Genomic DNA, 17,070 nt, shown 5'->3' with positions numbered 1-17,070 from the left:
CTGTGACGAAGATGGAGTTGTGGACTGGTGCATTGTCCTGGTGGAAATGCCGCTGACCCAATTTGAAGAGTGCTGGCCTCTTCTAGCAAATCTCTCCCTGAACTTCCTTAAAACCTCAACAGTATTCCTTGTTGACTGTCTGTCCAGTGGGAACCCAGTGCATGCAGAACATTCCTCTTGCTGTCAAAAAAGATCATCATAAGTTTCTGGGTGGATTTGTCTCTGTTTGACCTTCTTGGGTCTGGGAGAGTCAGCATGCTTCCACTGGGAACTCTGTCTTTTGGTCTCTGGGTCATAGCAGTAGATCCAGTTTTCATTGCAGGTCACCAGAGCATCAAGAACTGCTGAATCTGAATTGATCAGCTCGACCATGTCCCTGCTGTCATGACAACGTCTTTCTTTCTGATCTTCTTTGAGCACCCTTGAAACAAACTTCACACTAAGTTTCCACATTTGCAGTTCCTCACAAATGATTGTGTGTATAGTTTCCACACTGATATCAAATATATATGCACTTATTGTCTCTATAGGCACAACTTATAGACCTTCTTAAATAAACACCTAAATAGAGAAATCAGCAAAAAGAAGTGTCTTAATTTTTTAGTAAGAGTTATCGTTCCTTATTTACATTTTAGCCTATATACTGAACCTGATGTGTTGAGAGGATTCCCAGGGCTCCCAAAATCAACAGAGATTAGCCCATTCCTGTAATGATCTGGTCCCTGTTGATTTTGTGGTGGGAGTTTAGTTCTACACAATTCTAGGAGGTTCACCCTCCCATGCCTTCCCTTCTCTCTTTGGGAATTGCTAATCGTCTGAGGCGCCCTTACCGGGAATGCCAATGGGACTGCCCAGGCACTTTTTGCCAATCAGAGTTCCTCTCCTCAGGGGTGTTGACTTTTCAATCCCACTTTCCATCCCTGATGACATAATTCTTGCAGTGGGAGAGAACTATATGCCTTCAACATCTAATGAATTATTTAAAAAAAAAAGAATATTCGATTCAGTGAAGTCAAGAGAAAAAGGCAAAACGAAAAGATCAGTGAAAAGATAAACAGAAATGCACTTTTGTGCGTTAAATGGTGTGCAACAGGGTGAGAGAAGAAATAAACAAGTTGAATTAAAATGCTTGTAAAACAGGGAGAGGGGTGCTACATTTTGGTCGAGAGGTTAAAGTCTAGCTGCCAGTGTGGGACCTACTATATTGATAAATCTCTTTTGAACTCTGTCCAAGGGGGAGAGACTAGTAGCAGACGCCCTCAATGCATGGATCACTATGGTTCAAGACATTGTGCAAGATCAAAAAGAAGTCGACTCAACCTACCACAGCGAATGGCATTGCAAGTACAAGTAAATGGTAACATTTAATGCTACTTTTTCTTCGATTACAAAGAACTTTTTTAGCCACCGATTATCATGGATAATAACACTCTAGCTGAGAGTTCATCATTCAAACATCTCATCCTAACATTCACAAACAACATAAATTGGAACAAATACATAGAAAACATAGCTGCAAAGAGAGGGGATCCCTCTACCATGCTAGAAAACTACTTACACTTGATAGTATCCTATCACCACCATTTTCTCATACATGGAGTATTGCTACCTTATCCAAGCTAGTGCATTTACCACTAGTATTTCTCTATTAAACAGGGCCCCCAAAAAAAGAGTCAACAATATAATAGGTCCCACAATGTCAAACAATTTCGAACCCCTATCACCACAACATTGCCTCCTGTGCTTGTTTTGCAAGTACTCTAATATGTGCTCTGGCAAACACGTGTTGGATATTGTGATTCCCGGCCAGTGCCAAGTTGTCCGGGGTAGCGAGTGAGGCAGAGATGGACTGCGATATGTCCAGAGGTGAAATATTTCAATGGTGGAGAAATGTTATTACAAGATAAATACAATAAAATATTTACAGGATATTAATAATAATAAAAGATTTGGAATTTTAGTTTAGCAAAACAATAAAAAAAATAAAAAACAAGTAGATTGACCTGATTACATATTCATTATGATATATTCACGTGGTAGCTAACAAAGAACCCAGATTATGATATATTCACGTGGTAGCTAACAAAGAAACCAGATTATGATATATTCACGTGGTAGCTAACAAAGAAACCAGATTATGATATATTCACATGGTAGCTAACAAAGAACCCAGATTATGATATATTCACGTGGTAGCTAACAAAGAAACCAGATTATGATATATTCACGTGGTAGCTAACAAAGAAACCAGATTATGATATATTCACGTGGTAGCTAACAAAGAACCCAGATTATGATATATTCACGTGGTAGCTAACAAAGAAACCAGATTATGATATATTCACGTGGTAGCTAACAAAGAAACCAGATTATGATATATTCACGTGGTAGCTAACAAAGAAACCAGATTATGATATATTCACGTGGTAGCTAACAAAGAAACCAGATTATGATATATTCACGTGGTAGCTAACAAAGAACCCAGATTATGATATATTCACGTGGTAGCTAACAAAGAAACCAGATTATGATATATTCACCTGGTAGCTAACAAAGAACCCAGATTATGATATATTCACGTGGTAGCTAACAAAGAAACCAGATTATGATATATTCACGTGGTAGCTAACAAAGAAACCAGATTATGATATATTCACGTGGTAGCTAACAAAGAAACCAGATTATGATATATTCACGTGGTAGCTAACAAAGAAACCAGATTATGATATATTCACGTGGTAGCTAACAAAGAACCCAGATTATGATATATTCACGTGGTAGCTAACAAAGAACCCAGATTATGATATATTCACGTGGTAGCTAACAAAGAAACCAGATTATGATATATTCACGTGGTAGCTAACAAAGAAACCAGATTATGATATATTCACGTGGTAGCTAACAAAGAACCCAGATTATGATATATTCACGTGGTAGCTAACAAAGAAACCAGATTATGATATATTCACGTGGTAGCAAACAAAGAAACCAGATTATGATATATTCACGTGGTAGCTAACAAAGAAACCAGATTATGATATATTCACGTGGTAGCTAACAAAGAAACCAGATTATGATATATTCACGTGGTAGCTAACAAAGAACCCAGATTATGATATATTCACGTGGTAGCTAACAAAGAAACCAGATTATGATATATTCACGTGGTAGCTAACAAAGAAACCAGATTATGATATATTCACATGGTAGCTAACAAAGAAACCAGATTATGATATATTCACGTGGTAGCTAACAAAGAACCCAGATTATGATATATTCACGTGGTAGCTAACAAAGAAACCAGATTATGATATATTCACGTGGTAGCTAACAAAGAAACCAGATTATGATATATTCACGTGGTAGCTAACAAAGAACCCAGATTATGATATATTCACGTGGTAGCTAACAAAGAAACCACATTATGATATATTCACGTGGTAGCTAACAAAGAACCCAGATTATGATATATTCACGTGGTAGCTAACAAAGAACCCAGATTATGATATATTCACGTGGTAGCTAACAAAGAAACCAGATTATGATATATTCACGTGGTAGCTAACAAAGAAACCAGATTATGATATATTCACGTGGTAGCTAACAAAGAACCCAGATTATGATATATTCACGTGGTAGCTAACAAAGAAACCAGATTATGATATATTCACGTGGTAGCTAACAAAGAACCCAGATTATGATATATTCACGTGGTAGCTTACAAAGAACCCAGATTATGATATATTCACGTGGTAGCTAACAAAGAAACCAGATTATGATATATTCACGTGGTAGCTAACAAAGAACCCAGATTATGATATATTCACGTGGTAGCTAACAAAGAAACCAGATTATGATATATTCACGTGGTAGCTAACAAAGAAACCAGATTATGATATATTCACGTGGTAGCTAACAAAAAACCCAGATTATGATATATTCACGTGGTAGCTAACAAAGAAACCAGATTATGATATATTCACGTGGTAGCTAACAAAGAAACCAGATTATGATATATTCACGTAGACAGTCAAAAAGTTAGTTAGTGAGTCAATCAGTTGGCCAGCAGACAAAGGTTTATCTGAACCACTGAAGTTGTTGGATCGGAAGAGATTTTGTCTTTGCAGCCATGGATGCATCAAGTTGTCCCAACTAGAGAAGAAACAGAAATTAAGAGAAACATGGCAAACTCTGAAGGAAGTGTGAATGAGCTTATTTGTGAAATATAACTTGGTATTATGGGTTTCCTTCAGAGGAAAGTTCTTCAATTACAAGACTTCAAAGAAAACAGCAACTATAAAGGAGGTATGTTTCCTTTTGTCTGGTGCCAAGCAAGAAAAGATGTTAAAAGAACTGTATAGATACACATGGCATACAACACTCGTAGAATTGGTGCCCCTTCAATGTAAATATCTAACATGACAAGCAATTTCCCATGACTTCACTGTAGAGGTTTCCTGGTGCTGGAGAGCTTTCTGCTCTTTCAAGTCATTCAATTAGAAGTAGAGAACAGTGCTTTGTCTAAAGGTGTTGCCAGAGGTGTTGTCAGGTGTTGTCAGGTGTTGCTGCAATATTGCAGGACGGCTCAAGCAACATTATTCAACAAACACTTTTCCTCGTTGCTATTTTTACAGCAAAAGTTACTCGCATGTAAATTGAGAATTTTGTGTGCTTCACATGCCATGTTTTAAGGAAGTGCTGAAATATGTCGGAACTAAAATTGTAACACCAGTTTTAAATATTGTTAAGTGTAATGTTTTTTGCAGAATAGTCAAAACGTTTTTGCAATTTGGGAATAAGTTTCATAAATGACCTCCCTGATGAAATAGTTTCTGAGATGGGCATATTTGTTGATGATGCCACGTTCTATGATAGGCACAAGGGGAAAATGAATGAACACATTTCCAAGGCAATGGCAGAACCCCTAAAGGAAGACCTCCAGTCTGTAGTGGAATAGGGGAAAAATGGATGGTAACATTCAATGCTGCCAAGACTAAGCTTGTTTCCTTTAATAATTGCAATAAACCTTCTCAACCACTAATAGCCATGGCTAAAGATACATTACCTGAAAGTACTTTGTTCAAACTCCTCGGTTTAACGTTCACAGGGAACATGAGTTGAAACAGATACATCGAGAGCATTGCCACAACACAGGTTCATGAGACTACATTTTTGTCTCTTCGCGTATGAATACAGTAAACAGGTTAGAAAGTTCGATCTAGTAGTGTTTTTTTTAGCTAAGAAAATCAAATTTACGATTTTTAGCGATTTTATTGCTAAACTGTATTGAATGTAACATTGATTTTTTACCTTGATACTTCAATTTCAGTTGTCTCCTCTAATTTATTTCATCACATTTTGTCATGGCCGGCAAGGTAAAATTTGATTTTCTTGAATTAAAAAATGTTTGATCAAATTACGTAATTTTTGGAATATGACATCTTCGTTTTGTAACGAGGACGTAAATCATGCAGACTTTTTTGTGTTTTCTCGACTTTTAATTGCAGCCATAAGTGCAAATCTGAATAAGCACCAAAAATTGTCCCCCCAAAAAATAGGTTACACAAGTGCTACTTTTTTTTTACCTTTTTGGGAATAAATAGTTTCCTGTGTGGTCAGAAATACTGGGCAATTCTTGTGCTTGAAATCAAACAGATGCTTGATGTTGGTTATCGTGCCGATCTCTTCGGTGAAGCTCAACTTACAGAGGCACTGCAGTTGAAAGTTGGCCCTTTGTTGCAAAAGGTGAATGACAAAGTTTGGCGCCCAGTACGTTAGCATGTCTTGTAATAAAAAAATATAGAACCTTTCTAACGCTTTGTCCGGCTCATTATGCAGTGTTTCTTCATGAAAAAGGCAATCATCAAAGCAGATACCATTCACAAAGCTGGTATTGTTCTTCATCAATCTATGATTTTCAACAGAATCAGAATCTGAAAAATTGAAATTAATTTGAATTAGTCAAAGAGTCATTATTTCTTATTAACACTTCTTACCTCCATCAAAGCAGTTATGTTTTCAGTCAAATTTGTTTGTTGGTTTGTTTGCTTGTTTGTTTGCTTGTGTAAAACCTACCTTCCATATCACTTGACTAATCATCACCAAACTTGGTAAAAATATCGGTCATGGTCTTAGAACAGATTTAATTTTGGAATATCTTGAACAAAAGACAAGGTCACGGAAAAGGTGAAGGTTGCACCTTTTTGCGATAACTTCGGTTCTGTCCATCATATACATGTAAATAATAATAAAAAAATTTAATTTAAAAAAAATTTCTATATATATATTTTTTATATATTCTTGTACATTTTATATATTGTTTTAAATATTATATATATTTTTTTTTATTATATATATATATATATTTTTTTTTTTAAATTCGTTTATCTTTATTTATATTTATATTTTACTTTTAATTTTTATTTTTATGTTTTATAATTTATATTTTATTTATTCTAATGTTAAATTATTATATCGAAAAAAGGAATATAATTGTAAGAGTTTAATATAGTGCACAAATCCCTTAGGCTAAATAAGCATCCTTTCCCCCCCCCCCCAAAAAAAAACAAGACTACATTGAAATTTTTAAATTTTAAATATATTTTTAATATAAATTAAATAGAAATTAAATTTGATATTGGGATTGGTTTTTTAATTTAAAATTAAAGTCGGAAATTTTTAATTTTAAATGTAAATTTTGAGTTAATATAAAAATATTTGAAAAATTAATTAAAATTAGAGTTGGGCTTTAAATTTGTCCTATTTGGTATATTAGGTTTTTATAATAAAATTTATATATGATAGGTTTCTTCAGACTATTTAAAAGAAATTCACATTTTCCCCATATGAAATAGGGCGGGTGAAAGAATATAAACATGGTATACGATATATATAATAAGAGAGATAAAGTTAAATAAAAATACAATAAAATAATTATTAGCAAATTTTCTGTTGCACAATCACCTTTTTTAAACTTTTTTAAACTGCTAAAACTGTAATAAAATGTGGCACATTCATAGTTTTTTTTTTTCATGTTTCTGTAAAGAAATATGTTCTTAAAATATTTAAATAGTTTGACAAAATATATAACATATAAACATAGTTATTTGAAAAAATATGCGATTAAAAAAATAAAAATAAACTTTATAAAAATATATGCGATTAAAAAATAAAAAAATAATTGATAAAAAAAAGATTGTAATAGATTACACAGGTTTAAATAAAAAAAAAACTAAATATGTTTGAAAAAATATATTAGCAAAAACTTTATAAAATTTATAAAAACATATAAAAATACATAAACTTTTTTATCAATTGATTTTTTTAAATTTTTTTAATCACATATCTTTTTAAATAACTATGTTTGATTAAGTTAAAAAAAATATACATAAAATATAATTGAAAATTGCATCAATTCTGTGCTTCCATACCTAAATTTAGAGACGCATGTGCCAACTTCCAGTATGTTTAAAAGTTAGTGTCTCCTTTCATGCACCATTACTGGCTAACCTATTTATGTTATCAAAAAATATACCTTACCTCATTCGTTCTTATCTCCAAAAAAGAAACTATTATTTTCAAATCCACTGTATTTATGACTCGTGAAGCAAAATAATAACTGCATGAAATAATGAGTCTGAACCTTGATTGAGCAGTTGAATTACCCCAGTCTTTGCTTAGTGTGTGCGTTTGGATTCTTAATCTGGCAAGGGGATGTGATGTATCTAGTGTGTTAGGTATAAGTGTTAAGTTCATGCTTGCATGCCTTCTCGCTTCCAGCTAACACCGTTGGCTAACCTCGTGGTGAAAAGAAAGCAGCTATGCATAAGTCTTCCCTGCCAGTACATAGCTTCTCCTTCATCAAAACTCCTACAGTGCCTCCATGTTGGCGACACACAGTAACTGGGTGCCTTGCAGTCCCAGGCTAAACTTGTAGGAGATCTCAAAGTAGTACGGGACCCCAAAGGTAGTGCGTTATGGCCCACCTATGAATGGACATACCCTGGCAAACTACTAACCCCTACCCCACTGTCTTGTGGGTGCCCTTGGTTGGGTGAAGACTAGTGGAACTAACCCCAAAATCAAACACCACTGCCTTGTGTGCCTTATCACAGCAAAAGGCTAAGAGATGGGAACTCTGACTGCAAATCCTACTGCTGCCTTTCAGTTTTCCTTAAAAGGCTATGGAACCTCATCCAGAAAGGAAAGGCGTAGTAGCGGATCCGATAGGGCGACTGTTTACCTCACTGAGATTACTTTTGGCCAGAAGCTGCGGCCTCCTCTGCTGCCAGTTATCGCGGGTTCGCTCCACTGGACATGAGCATTGGAGGTTCAGAGGGTTTCTATCTGATGCGCAACAGATACTGCACTTAAATGTGCAAGCAAGTTTGGAGCCAAGGTGGGAAGTCCTGTGGCGAGGAAGTGAGACTACACCAACGCCGAGGGATAAAGCACTGAGGCCCCAACTAGTCATCGTCAAGACTGATGGACTGTATGATGATGATGATGATGATGATGGTGGTGGTGGTGGTGGTGGTGGTGGTGGTGGTGGTGGTGGTGGTGGTGGTGGTGGTGGTGGTGGTGATGATGATGATGATGATGATGCCTTGATGTTCTGGTGCACTTACATTTCTTACATCACATCATGGAATATAGTCATAGAAATGCCAAAACAATTTCAGGGGTTTACAGACATGTTGTTACATTGTAATCTTTTAACTACTACAGCACCAATTGAGGTATTGCACAGGTATCTGAAACCTCATGCCAAGCAAAGGCGAACCTTTCTTTGGTGAAAATAAGGTAAATCAGGGCTACTTCCATTGTTGATCTAGATTCAATTTTATCACTCCTGCTACAAATAAATTAGGAAATAAATAAAAAATATATATAATTCTATTCATGAAATGTAGAGGTGTCTGCTTTTACCAAAACAGTTTTGCAAATAGTGTTGATGTGTAATCTCCTATATAATATTTGGACTACAGAAATTCCCCTCTGGAAGTGCAAATTTGCAACAACAGACGCCATATACTAATTAAATACGACTAAGCCACAACCTTATGTCATTTGCGAACACAATTTAAGACACATTAAGTCGTCATAATAAAATGCCACATTGCATTCTAGGAACAACACGATCACAATTGCAACATCTATAGAGGAAGGAGTCCCTATTTTTCTCTATAAATATTTAGTCCTCCCACTGCTACCAGTTTATACTGGGAGCAATTCTACATTTTCCAACGATACTGTTATTACACAAATCATAACTTGCTATTACATACATACACATAACATAATCTTTCCATTTCCTGGTTTGTAAATAGTAAATTCTCTTTTCTAAAATTCCACCCATTCTGATTGGCTGACACCTGACAATTCACATATTCCGGTATCCACTTACCAGTACATAAACAAATGCTCCAGAAATTTTAAAATATGGCATCGCTCTCTAGAAGAAGCAATCATGCTTAAAAATTAAACCAAATACACACATAATAATCGCTCAGAAACAGAAAATGAATTATTGTTAACCTTACACTTACCATTGCATAAATTACCTACATGCCACTATCCCCCACCAACAATAAACATCCCTGAAACAGAAAAAAACATTTACAGGTATCTTTATTTATTTTTTGATTTTGGAGCGGCTTATCAACCTTTACACGATGCTACTTTTTTGTTTTTCTTATTTCTTTTTTTTACATTTACCATTACTGTGGATAGTTTTAATTCCCAACGGTTACCTAAGCTCCAATACTGTTACTTACTGTCTGCAATTTCTTTTAATAATTTACCACGCCAATATATTATGCAGGTAGGTTTTAAAGTAAATTCCATTGCCTACGTAAACACTTATTTGTTATTTTTTAATAATTACTCGTTCTGTAGAGTATTTTATTTAATTTTCTTTCTTGGACTCATTATCGACATTGTACAGATATTAACTTTGTTTTTGTTTTGTTTTTAGGGAGGGGATAAATTTTTACAATGCTGAATAAGAAAATCTCATTTAAATTTGGAAGAGACAAGTAGTTTTCGAGATATAAAGACCTGTATTATGCATTGTATTTCACTGGCTGCCAGGTTTGTATGCACACGCGATTAACAAATCTACTTCTCTCTAATCAACACTGCCACCCCACCACCCAATTTTTTTAATAGTATTTGCGGGTTGGTATGCTGATAACGAATATTAAATATAAATTTGGGGCAAATATTTTTAAACCCCACCTCACCCCCCAAAGGGTGTCTATTCTGAAAGCTGTTCTTAACATGGGAAAGTTAGAGTGGCCTATTCCGAAAGCCATTCTTAACATGAGAAGGGTGAGGGTGTCTATTCTGAAAGCTGTTATTAACATGGGGAGATTAGGGGTGCCTATTCCAAAAACTGTTCTTAACATTAGAAGGTTGGGGATGCCTATTCCAAAAACTGTTCTTAACATGAGAAGGTTGGGGGTGCCTATTCCAAAAACTGTTCTTTACATGAGAAGGTTGGGGGTGCCTATTCCAAAAACTGTTCTTAACATGAGAAGGTTGGGGGTGCCTATTCCAAAAACTGTTCTTAACATGAGAAGGTTGAGGGTGTCTATTCCAAAAGCTGTTCTTAACATGAGAAGGTTGAGAGTGCCTATTCAAAAAGCTGTTCTTAACATGGGGAGATTAGGGGTGCCTATTCCAAACGCTGTTCTTAACATTAGAAGGTTAAGGGTGTCTATTCCAAAAGCTGTTCTTAACATGGGGAGATTAGGGGTGCCTATTCCAAAAACTGTTCTTAACATTAGAAGGTTGAGGGTGTCTATTCAAAAAGCTGTACTTAACATGGGGAGATTAGGGGTGCCTATTCCAAAAGCTGTTCTTAACATGAGAAGGTTGAGGGTGTCTATTCCAAAAACTGTTCTTAACATGAGAAGGTTGAGGGTGTTTATTCCAAAAGCTGTTCTTAACATGAGAAGGTTGAGGGTGTTTATTCCAAAAGCTGTTCTTAACATGAGAATGTTGGGGGTGTCTATTCCAAAAACTGTTCTTAACATGGGACGGTTGAGGATGTCTATTCCAAAAACTGTTCTTAACATGAGAAGGTTGAGGGTGTTTATTCCAAAAGCTGTTCTTAACATGAGAAGGTTGGGGGTGTTTATTCCGAAAACTGTTCTTAACATGAGAAGGTTGGGGGTGTCTATTCCAAAAACTGTTCTTAACATGAGAAGGTTGAGGGTGTCTATTCAAAAAGCTGTTCTTAACATGAGAAGGTTGGGGGTGTTTATTCCAAAAACTGTTCTTAACATGAGAAGGTTGAGGGTGTCTATTCCAAAAACTGTTCTTAACATGAGAAGGTTGAGGGTGTCTATTCCAAAAACTGTTCTTAACATGAGAAGGTTGGGTGTGTCTATTCCAAACACTGTTCTTAACATGAGAAGGTTGAGGGTGTCTACTCCAAAAACTGTTCTTAACATGAGAAGGTTGAGGGTGTCTATTCCAAAAACTGTTCTTAACATGAGAAGGTTGGGGGTGTCTATTCCAAAAACTGTTCTTAACATGAGAAGGTTGAGGGTGTCTATTCCAAAAGCTGTTCTTAACATGAGAAGGTTGAGGGTGTCTATTCCAAAAACTGTTCTTAACATGAGAAGGTTGGGGATGTCTATTCCAAAAACTGTTCTTAACATGAGAAGGTTGAGGATGTTTATTCCAAAAGCTGTTCTTAACATGAGAAAGTTGGGGGTGTCTATTCAAAAAGCTGTTCTTAACATGAGAAGGTTGAGGGTGTCTATTCCAAAAACTGTTCTTAACATGAGAAGGTTGAGGGTGTTTATTCCAAAAACTGTTATTAACATGAGAAGGTTGAGGGTGTCTATTCCAAAAACTGTTCTTAACATGAGAAGGTTGAGGGTGTCTATTCCAAAAACTGTTCTTAACATGAGAAGGTTGAGGGTGTTTATTCCAAAAGCTGTTATTAACATGAGGAGATTAGGGGTGCCTATTCAAAAAACTGTTCTTAACATGAGAAGGTTGAGGGTGTCTATTCCAAAAACTGTTCTTAACATGAGAAGGTTGAGGGTGTCTATTCCAAAAGCTGTTATTAACATGAGAAGGTTGAGGGTGCCTATTCCAAAAACTGTTCTTAACATGAGAAGGTTGAGGGTGTCTATTCCAAAAACTGTTCTTAACATGAGAAGGTTGAGGGTGTCTATTCCAAAAACTGTTCTTAACATGAGAAGGTTGAGGATGTTTATTTCAAAAACTGTTCTTAACATGAGAAGGTTGGGGGTGTCTATTCAATAAACTGTTCTTAACATGAGAAGGTTGAGGGTGTTTATTCCAAAAACTGTTCTTAACATGAGAAGGTTGAGGGTGTCTATTCCAAAAACTGTTCTTAACATGAGAAGGTTGAGGGTGTTTATTCCAAAAGCTGTTATTAACATGAAACGGTTGAGGGTGCCTATTCCAAAAGCTGTTCTTAACATTAGAAGGTTGAGGGTGTTTATTCCAAAAGCCATTCTTAACATGACGAGGTTGGGATGGTCTATTCTGAAAGCCGTTCTTAACATGGAGAGTTTGGGGGTTGTCTATTCTGAAAGCAGTTCTTAATATGGGGAGGTTGGGGGTTTCTATTCCAAAGGCCGTTCTTAACATGAGGAGGTTCGTGATTGGCAACCAATAACAACCGTAGTTTTATTTTTTATGAGGGAGAGTCACACTTTCACTGGACAACGCTGGTTAACGGGTGCTGCTAATTAAAATATTTTTTCTAAAAAAAAAAATGAATGACAAAAAGTTAAGGAGTGCGCATGCGTTGTGTACATCTGCATAAATCTTGAGGTTGAACACAAAAAAGAATGTGAGCTATGAATTATTGCAATGATTTCGTGCAACTTACCGAGGAAAAGCTGCAGCTTCAATCTGCTCGACAGCTCACGCAAGACTCCATTTGCTAAGTACTTCAGGATGAGCTGATGCAGTTCATCATGCTTCATTTCACCGTTGATATTCTGATTATAGTAGAGGGTGACATCTTGGATACACTGCCAGGTTTTTCCTCCGTCGGTTTCGCAAAGGAAATGCTTGAATTGCTGCATGCCGACGTAATGGCCGAACACATTCTCAATAATTAGTTTTACAAGCGTTTTGTCAAGGTATCCTGGATGATCGCAAACTATGGCAGGAAATAAGAATTAGTGATGAAAAGGAAGTGAAGAAACAATTTGATTAAGATGATGATGATGATGATGATGATGATGATGATGATGATGATGATGATGATATCAAAGCCGCAACATATAATATGTGTTTGTGTGTAAGATTAATACGAGAGAATCTCAGCAGAGTGCTCGATGATAAGAAATTTTTTTAAATTAAGACCTTCATATTTATTTAATAGTATTTATTTAATAGTTATTTATTTAATAGTTATTTATTTAATAGTATTTATTTAATAGTATTATAGAGGATAAGAACAATATCGGTACCGTCAGTTTCAAATTCAAAACAAATGAGACCAATATCTGATCGCTTATGTCAGACTCTCATAAGACAACTTTTTATATCTGTCTCATTATAGGAGTATAGGAGACAGCTTTTTCGGTGAGGGGAGGGGCATAAACAGAGGCTCAGGAGTGTTCAGAATAGGCAACCAGATAGTGGTCCCTTTTATTTGCATTTGAAACGAATGGTACCAATCTTCTGTAACTCATGTGTATAACTCTGTATCTTTTTATGTGTGATATGTGTATGTGTGTATGTGCTTGTGTTTGATGTGTGTATGTGTGTATGTGTTTATGTGGGATGTATATGTTTGTGTGCGATGTTTGTATGTGTGATGTGTTTGCGTGTGATGTGTGTATACTTGTATGTTTGTGCGCGAATGTGTGTATGAAACCTTGCAACTTGATACCAGATGACTCACACTTTCCAATTCTGTGTGGCAGAATCTATGTGTATGTGTCTGTGTGTGATGTTTGTATGCTTGTACAAATTTGTGTGTGATGTGTATATGTGTTCTTGTGTGTATGCTTATATGTGTGATGTGTATATGTGTTTGTATGTGTGCATTTGTGTATCTGCTTGTGTGTGATGTCTGTATGCGTATATGTGTGCATGATATCTATGATGTGTGTATGTGTTTATGTGTGATTGTATATGTTTGTGTGTGACTTATGTGCGTTTGTGCGTTTGTGCGTTTGTGCGTTTGTTTATTATATGTGTTTGCGTGTATGTGTTTGTATGTATTTGCGGACATGTGTTTGTGTGTGATGTGTCTATGAGTGTATACGTGATGTATGTATGTTTTGTGTGATATATGTGAATGAATGGTGTATGCATGTCTGTGTGTATGTGTATGTGTGATGTGTTTATGTGTTTGTGTATGATATGTGCATGTATGTGTATGTGTGTGATATAGCAAAAGTCACATTACTTACCATGAGGAAACATTTCTGTGTTCAATTCAAGCTTTTTCAGTTCACAACAAAACTTATATTCAGCATAAAGTGGAGTCTGAATAAAAAGTGGTAAACGTTCCACTTCCATCCAATGAATCAGTTTAGAACGTGTCATTTCCTGGAGAATAAAAGGGAGGAAACCTATGTCAAATGACAGGGAAATCACAAAAAGAAAGGTTCAAGTTATCTCCCTTGGTACATGTTGCAATCCCTTAATATAATGTGTGACAATATGTATGCATATGCGATGCTCTTTCCGGTCACCTAGTGAGTGCTCTACTGATACAACATAATCCAATACTACCTACTGTAGCATATGAGTATAAATTCCTCTTAGGAGAATGTATCTCAAACAATAACTGCTATATTGGCTACACAACTACTACACTTTTGTGAAGGCTTACATTGCATCTTTCCTTCTCCAGTTTAACATCCCACCATTTGAAGGAACACAACTGCCTCCATGCAGAAGAGAACTTGAATGCCTACTGAACACTATCCTAAGGTCTTGCTGTACAGGGGTTTGTCAGGACAACCTCGCATGAGGATACTCCCCTACAAATAAACCTTGACCAAATATCCAAAATTACACAATATTCTCTGCCCAAATAAGACATCATCAGCTAACCAACACTGGTTTTTACAAGGAATGATACACCTTCTCCAAATGATGTTACCTCAAGGAATAGTATGACTCTAGATACTCCACCAGACTAGATGAATGTTCTGAAATACAGTCAGACCAAGACACGACAAGAACGGTATACTATAACCTGCTTAAACGGTCAATTGGGAAGAGGAAAACTGTTCCCAACTTCTTTACTAAGTGTTTGAGATGTAAAGGAGAACTTTAATGAACTACCTGAATATGTATCTCATGTAGAGATCAAATGTTAGCCCCAGAAAGGGGGTCCTTGATTTCTGAGAACTTTGACTGAAGTAAAATGAAACAAAAAGAAAAAAGAGAATTTAGATAACTTTTAGTTTATTACACAAAAATTGTACATTATGACTCCAACGTAAGAAGACTGAAAATTCCAGAGGCATTCCATATGTAAAAATCAGATGCCCACAAAATAAACAGTATTAATTATGAATCTAGTCACAATATTTTGAAGTGCCTGAGTTAGTAATTGACTCCAAAATATCCTTAGTATGATAGTACTGAATCACCACTTAGCAAGGCCATAAGCCACTCGATAGTAAGAGTTATCATCAAATGGATGGATTGCCAGTTGAGAGATAAATAACCTTACGAGAGGATTAGGAAAGATCGATGAGATGGACGAAGCTCGATTAGTTTTATCCAACAAAAGCTAAAGCTATGTGACAAGATTGTCCCTGGGTGTGAGGTATGACGGAGTTACAAAAATTACGCTTAACAGAAATTATGTTAAGCTTTAAATTTAGTTCAGGTGGAATTCGAATTGTTGCATAATTTAATGTATAAATAATTTTCTAGTTTGCACTTTCCACTTTTATCGTTGTTCTCAAAATTGACAAGAGAGAGAAACAAAGCAGAACAACTGCGTTTAGTGGTAAGGACGTGTATGTTAGGTGACAGCAGGATTTGTCACTCACACTGCGACAACTGTCGGCTCTCTTCACTTTTCCTCTTTTGTTTATGTTATCTGCCTTATAAAGGCATCAACGATATTCCTGATAGCGTAAAATTAAATATTTAAAATATCTAATTTTTCTTCTTTATTTTGTGTTATGCAATTCTAACTCTTCGATCTATAGTGAACTAGTGTAACTGCTATAACAGTATTTCACTTGCGCAAACACATGGACACAAAATAGCCGCACAAAAAAACCATGTCAATCTAGCATTTGACTTAGTGACATGACATCTATATCATTTCTTTTAGACATTTTACCTCTCCCTCTATCCACTTCCATTTCTTTCTTTTCTCTTCCTTTTTTATTTTATGCCTTGCCACAATGACGGATGCATACAACTCACGCTCGCTCCATAAATACACAAAACCAAAGAGCACATTTTAGCCTGTATGCATGTGGACGATCCAAGATCACTTATATACGAAATCACACTGCTCACATCTGCAAATGAAATGTAGTCAGGTTTTTTTAATAAAAAACTCGAGGTAAGGTGACTTAGTTACATCATAAATATTAATGGTTTGTCGATCAATTTTAATAAACTTATGAGAACTATACCTGTTTGCATGTATTTACACACAACGAACATTTGAAGGTTACGCATGTTCATACGTGCACACCCACACACATGCTTTTATGTTGTTTTTCCCGTAAATAAATGTATTTTTTGTATATATTTGCAGTTAATGGGGCGGTATTTTGAGGAAAAAAAAAAACACAAAAGTTCAGATAGAATTCGTCACAGTATTTCTTCTTCCTCACAATTTCAGCACGTGTCTCTTCACCTTTGTTCGAACATGTTTTTTTCCTCACATACACACACCCACATGTACGCACGCACATACGCACAGACACGTACATATATTCACGTTCATGTATATACACTCACATTCATGTGCATACACACACACACTAACGTACACACATGTATGCGCACATGTACGCACACATGGGAAACGTCACTTCCCCTGAAAGAACACTGACCACGTTAAAAAAGTCAACAACA

The 17,070-nt window shown here is 35.9% G+C and overlaps 1 protein-coding gene across 8 annotated transcripts in view; it reads right to left on the bottom strand.

Annotated features, from left to right (window-relative positions):
- The window catches only part of LOC145297921 (uncharacterized), a 209,600-nt gene that overhangs the window by 171,672 nt on the left and 20,858 nt on the right, over positions 1–17,070 (bottom strand). For all 8 annotated transcript variants that reach the window (XM_080144859.1, XM_080144485.1, XM_080144663.1 and 5 more), the window contains 3 exons: positions 14,421–14,559; positions 12,881–13,156; positions 5,586–5,933 (listed from right to left, as the gene is read on the bottom strand). In XM_080144859.1, the coding sequence (XP_080000985.1) occupies positions 5,586–5,933; positions 12,881–13,156; positions 14,421–14,559 (763 nt within the window). The remainder of the gene's footprint in view (positions 1–5,585; positions 5,934–12,880; positions 13,157–14,420; positions 14,560–17,070) is intronic.

This window comes from Euprymna scolopes, chromosome 1, assembly GCF_053919585.1.
Source record: "Euprymna scolopes isolate OS-2025 chromosome 1, ASM5391958v1, whole genome shotgun sequence".
Taxonomy (NCBI): domain Eukaryota; kingdom Metazoa; phylum Mollusca; class Cephalopoda; order Sepiida; family Sepiolidae; genus Euprymna; species Euprymna scolopes.
This window is presented reverse-complemented; position numbering and strand designations above follow the sequence as displayed.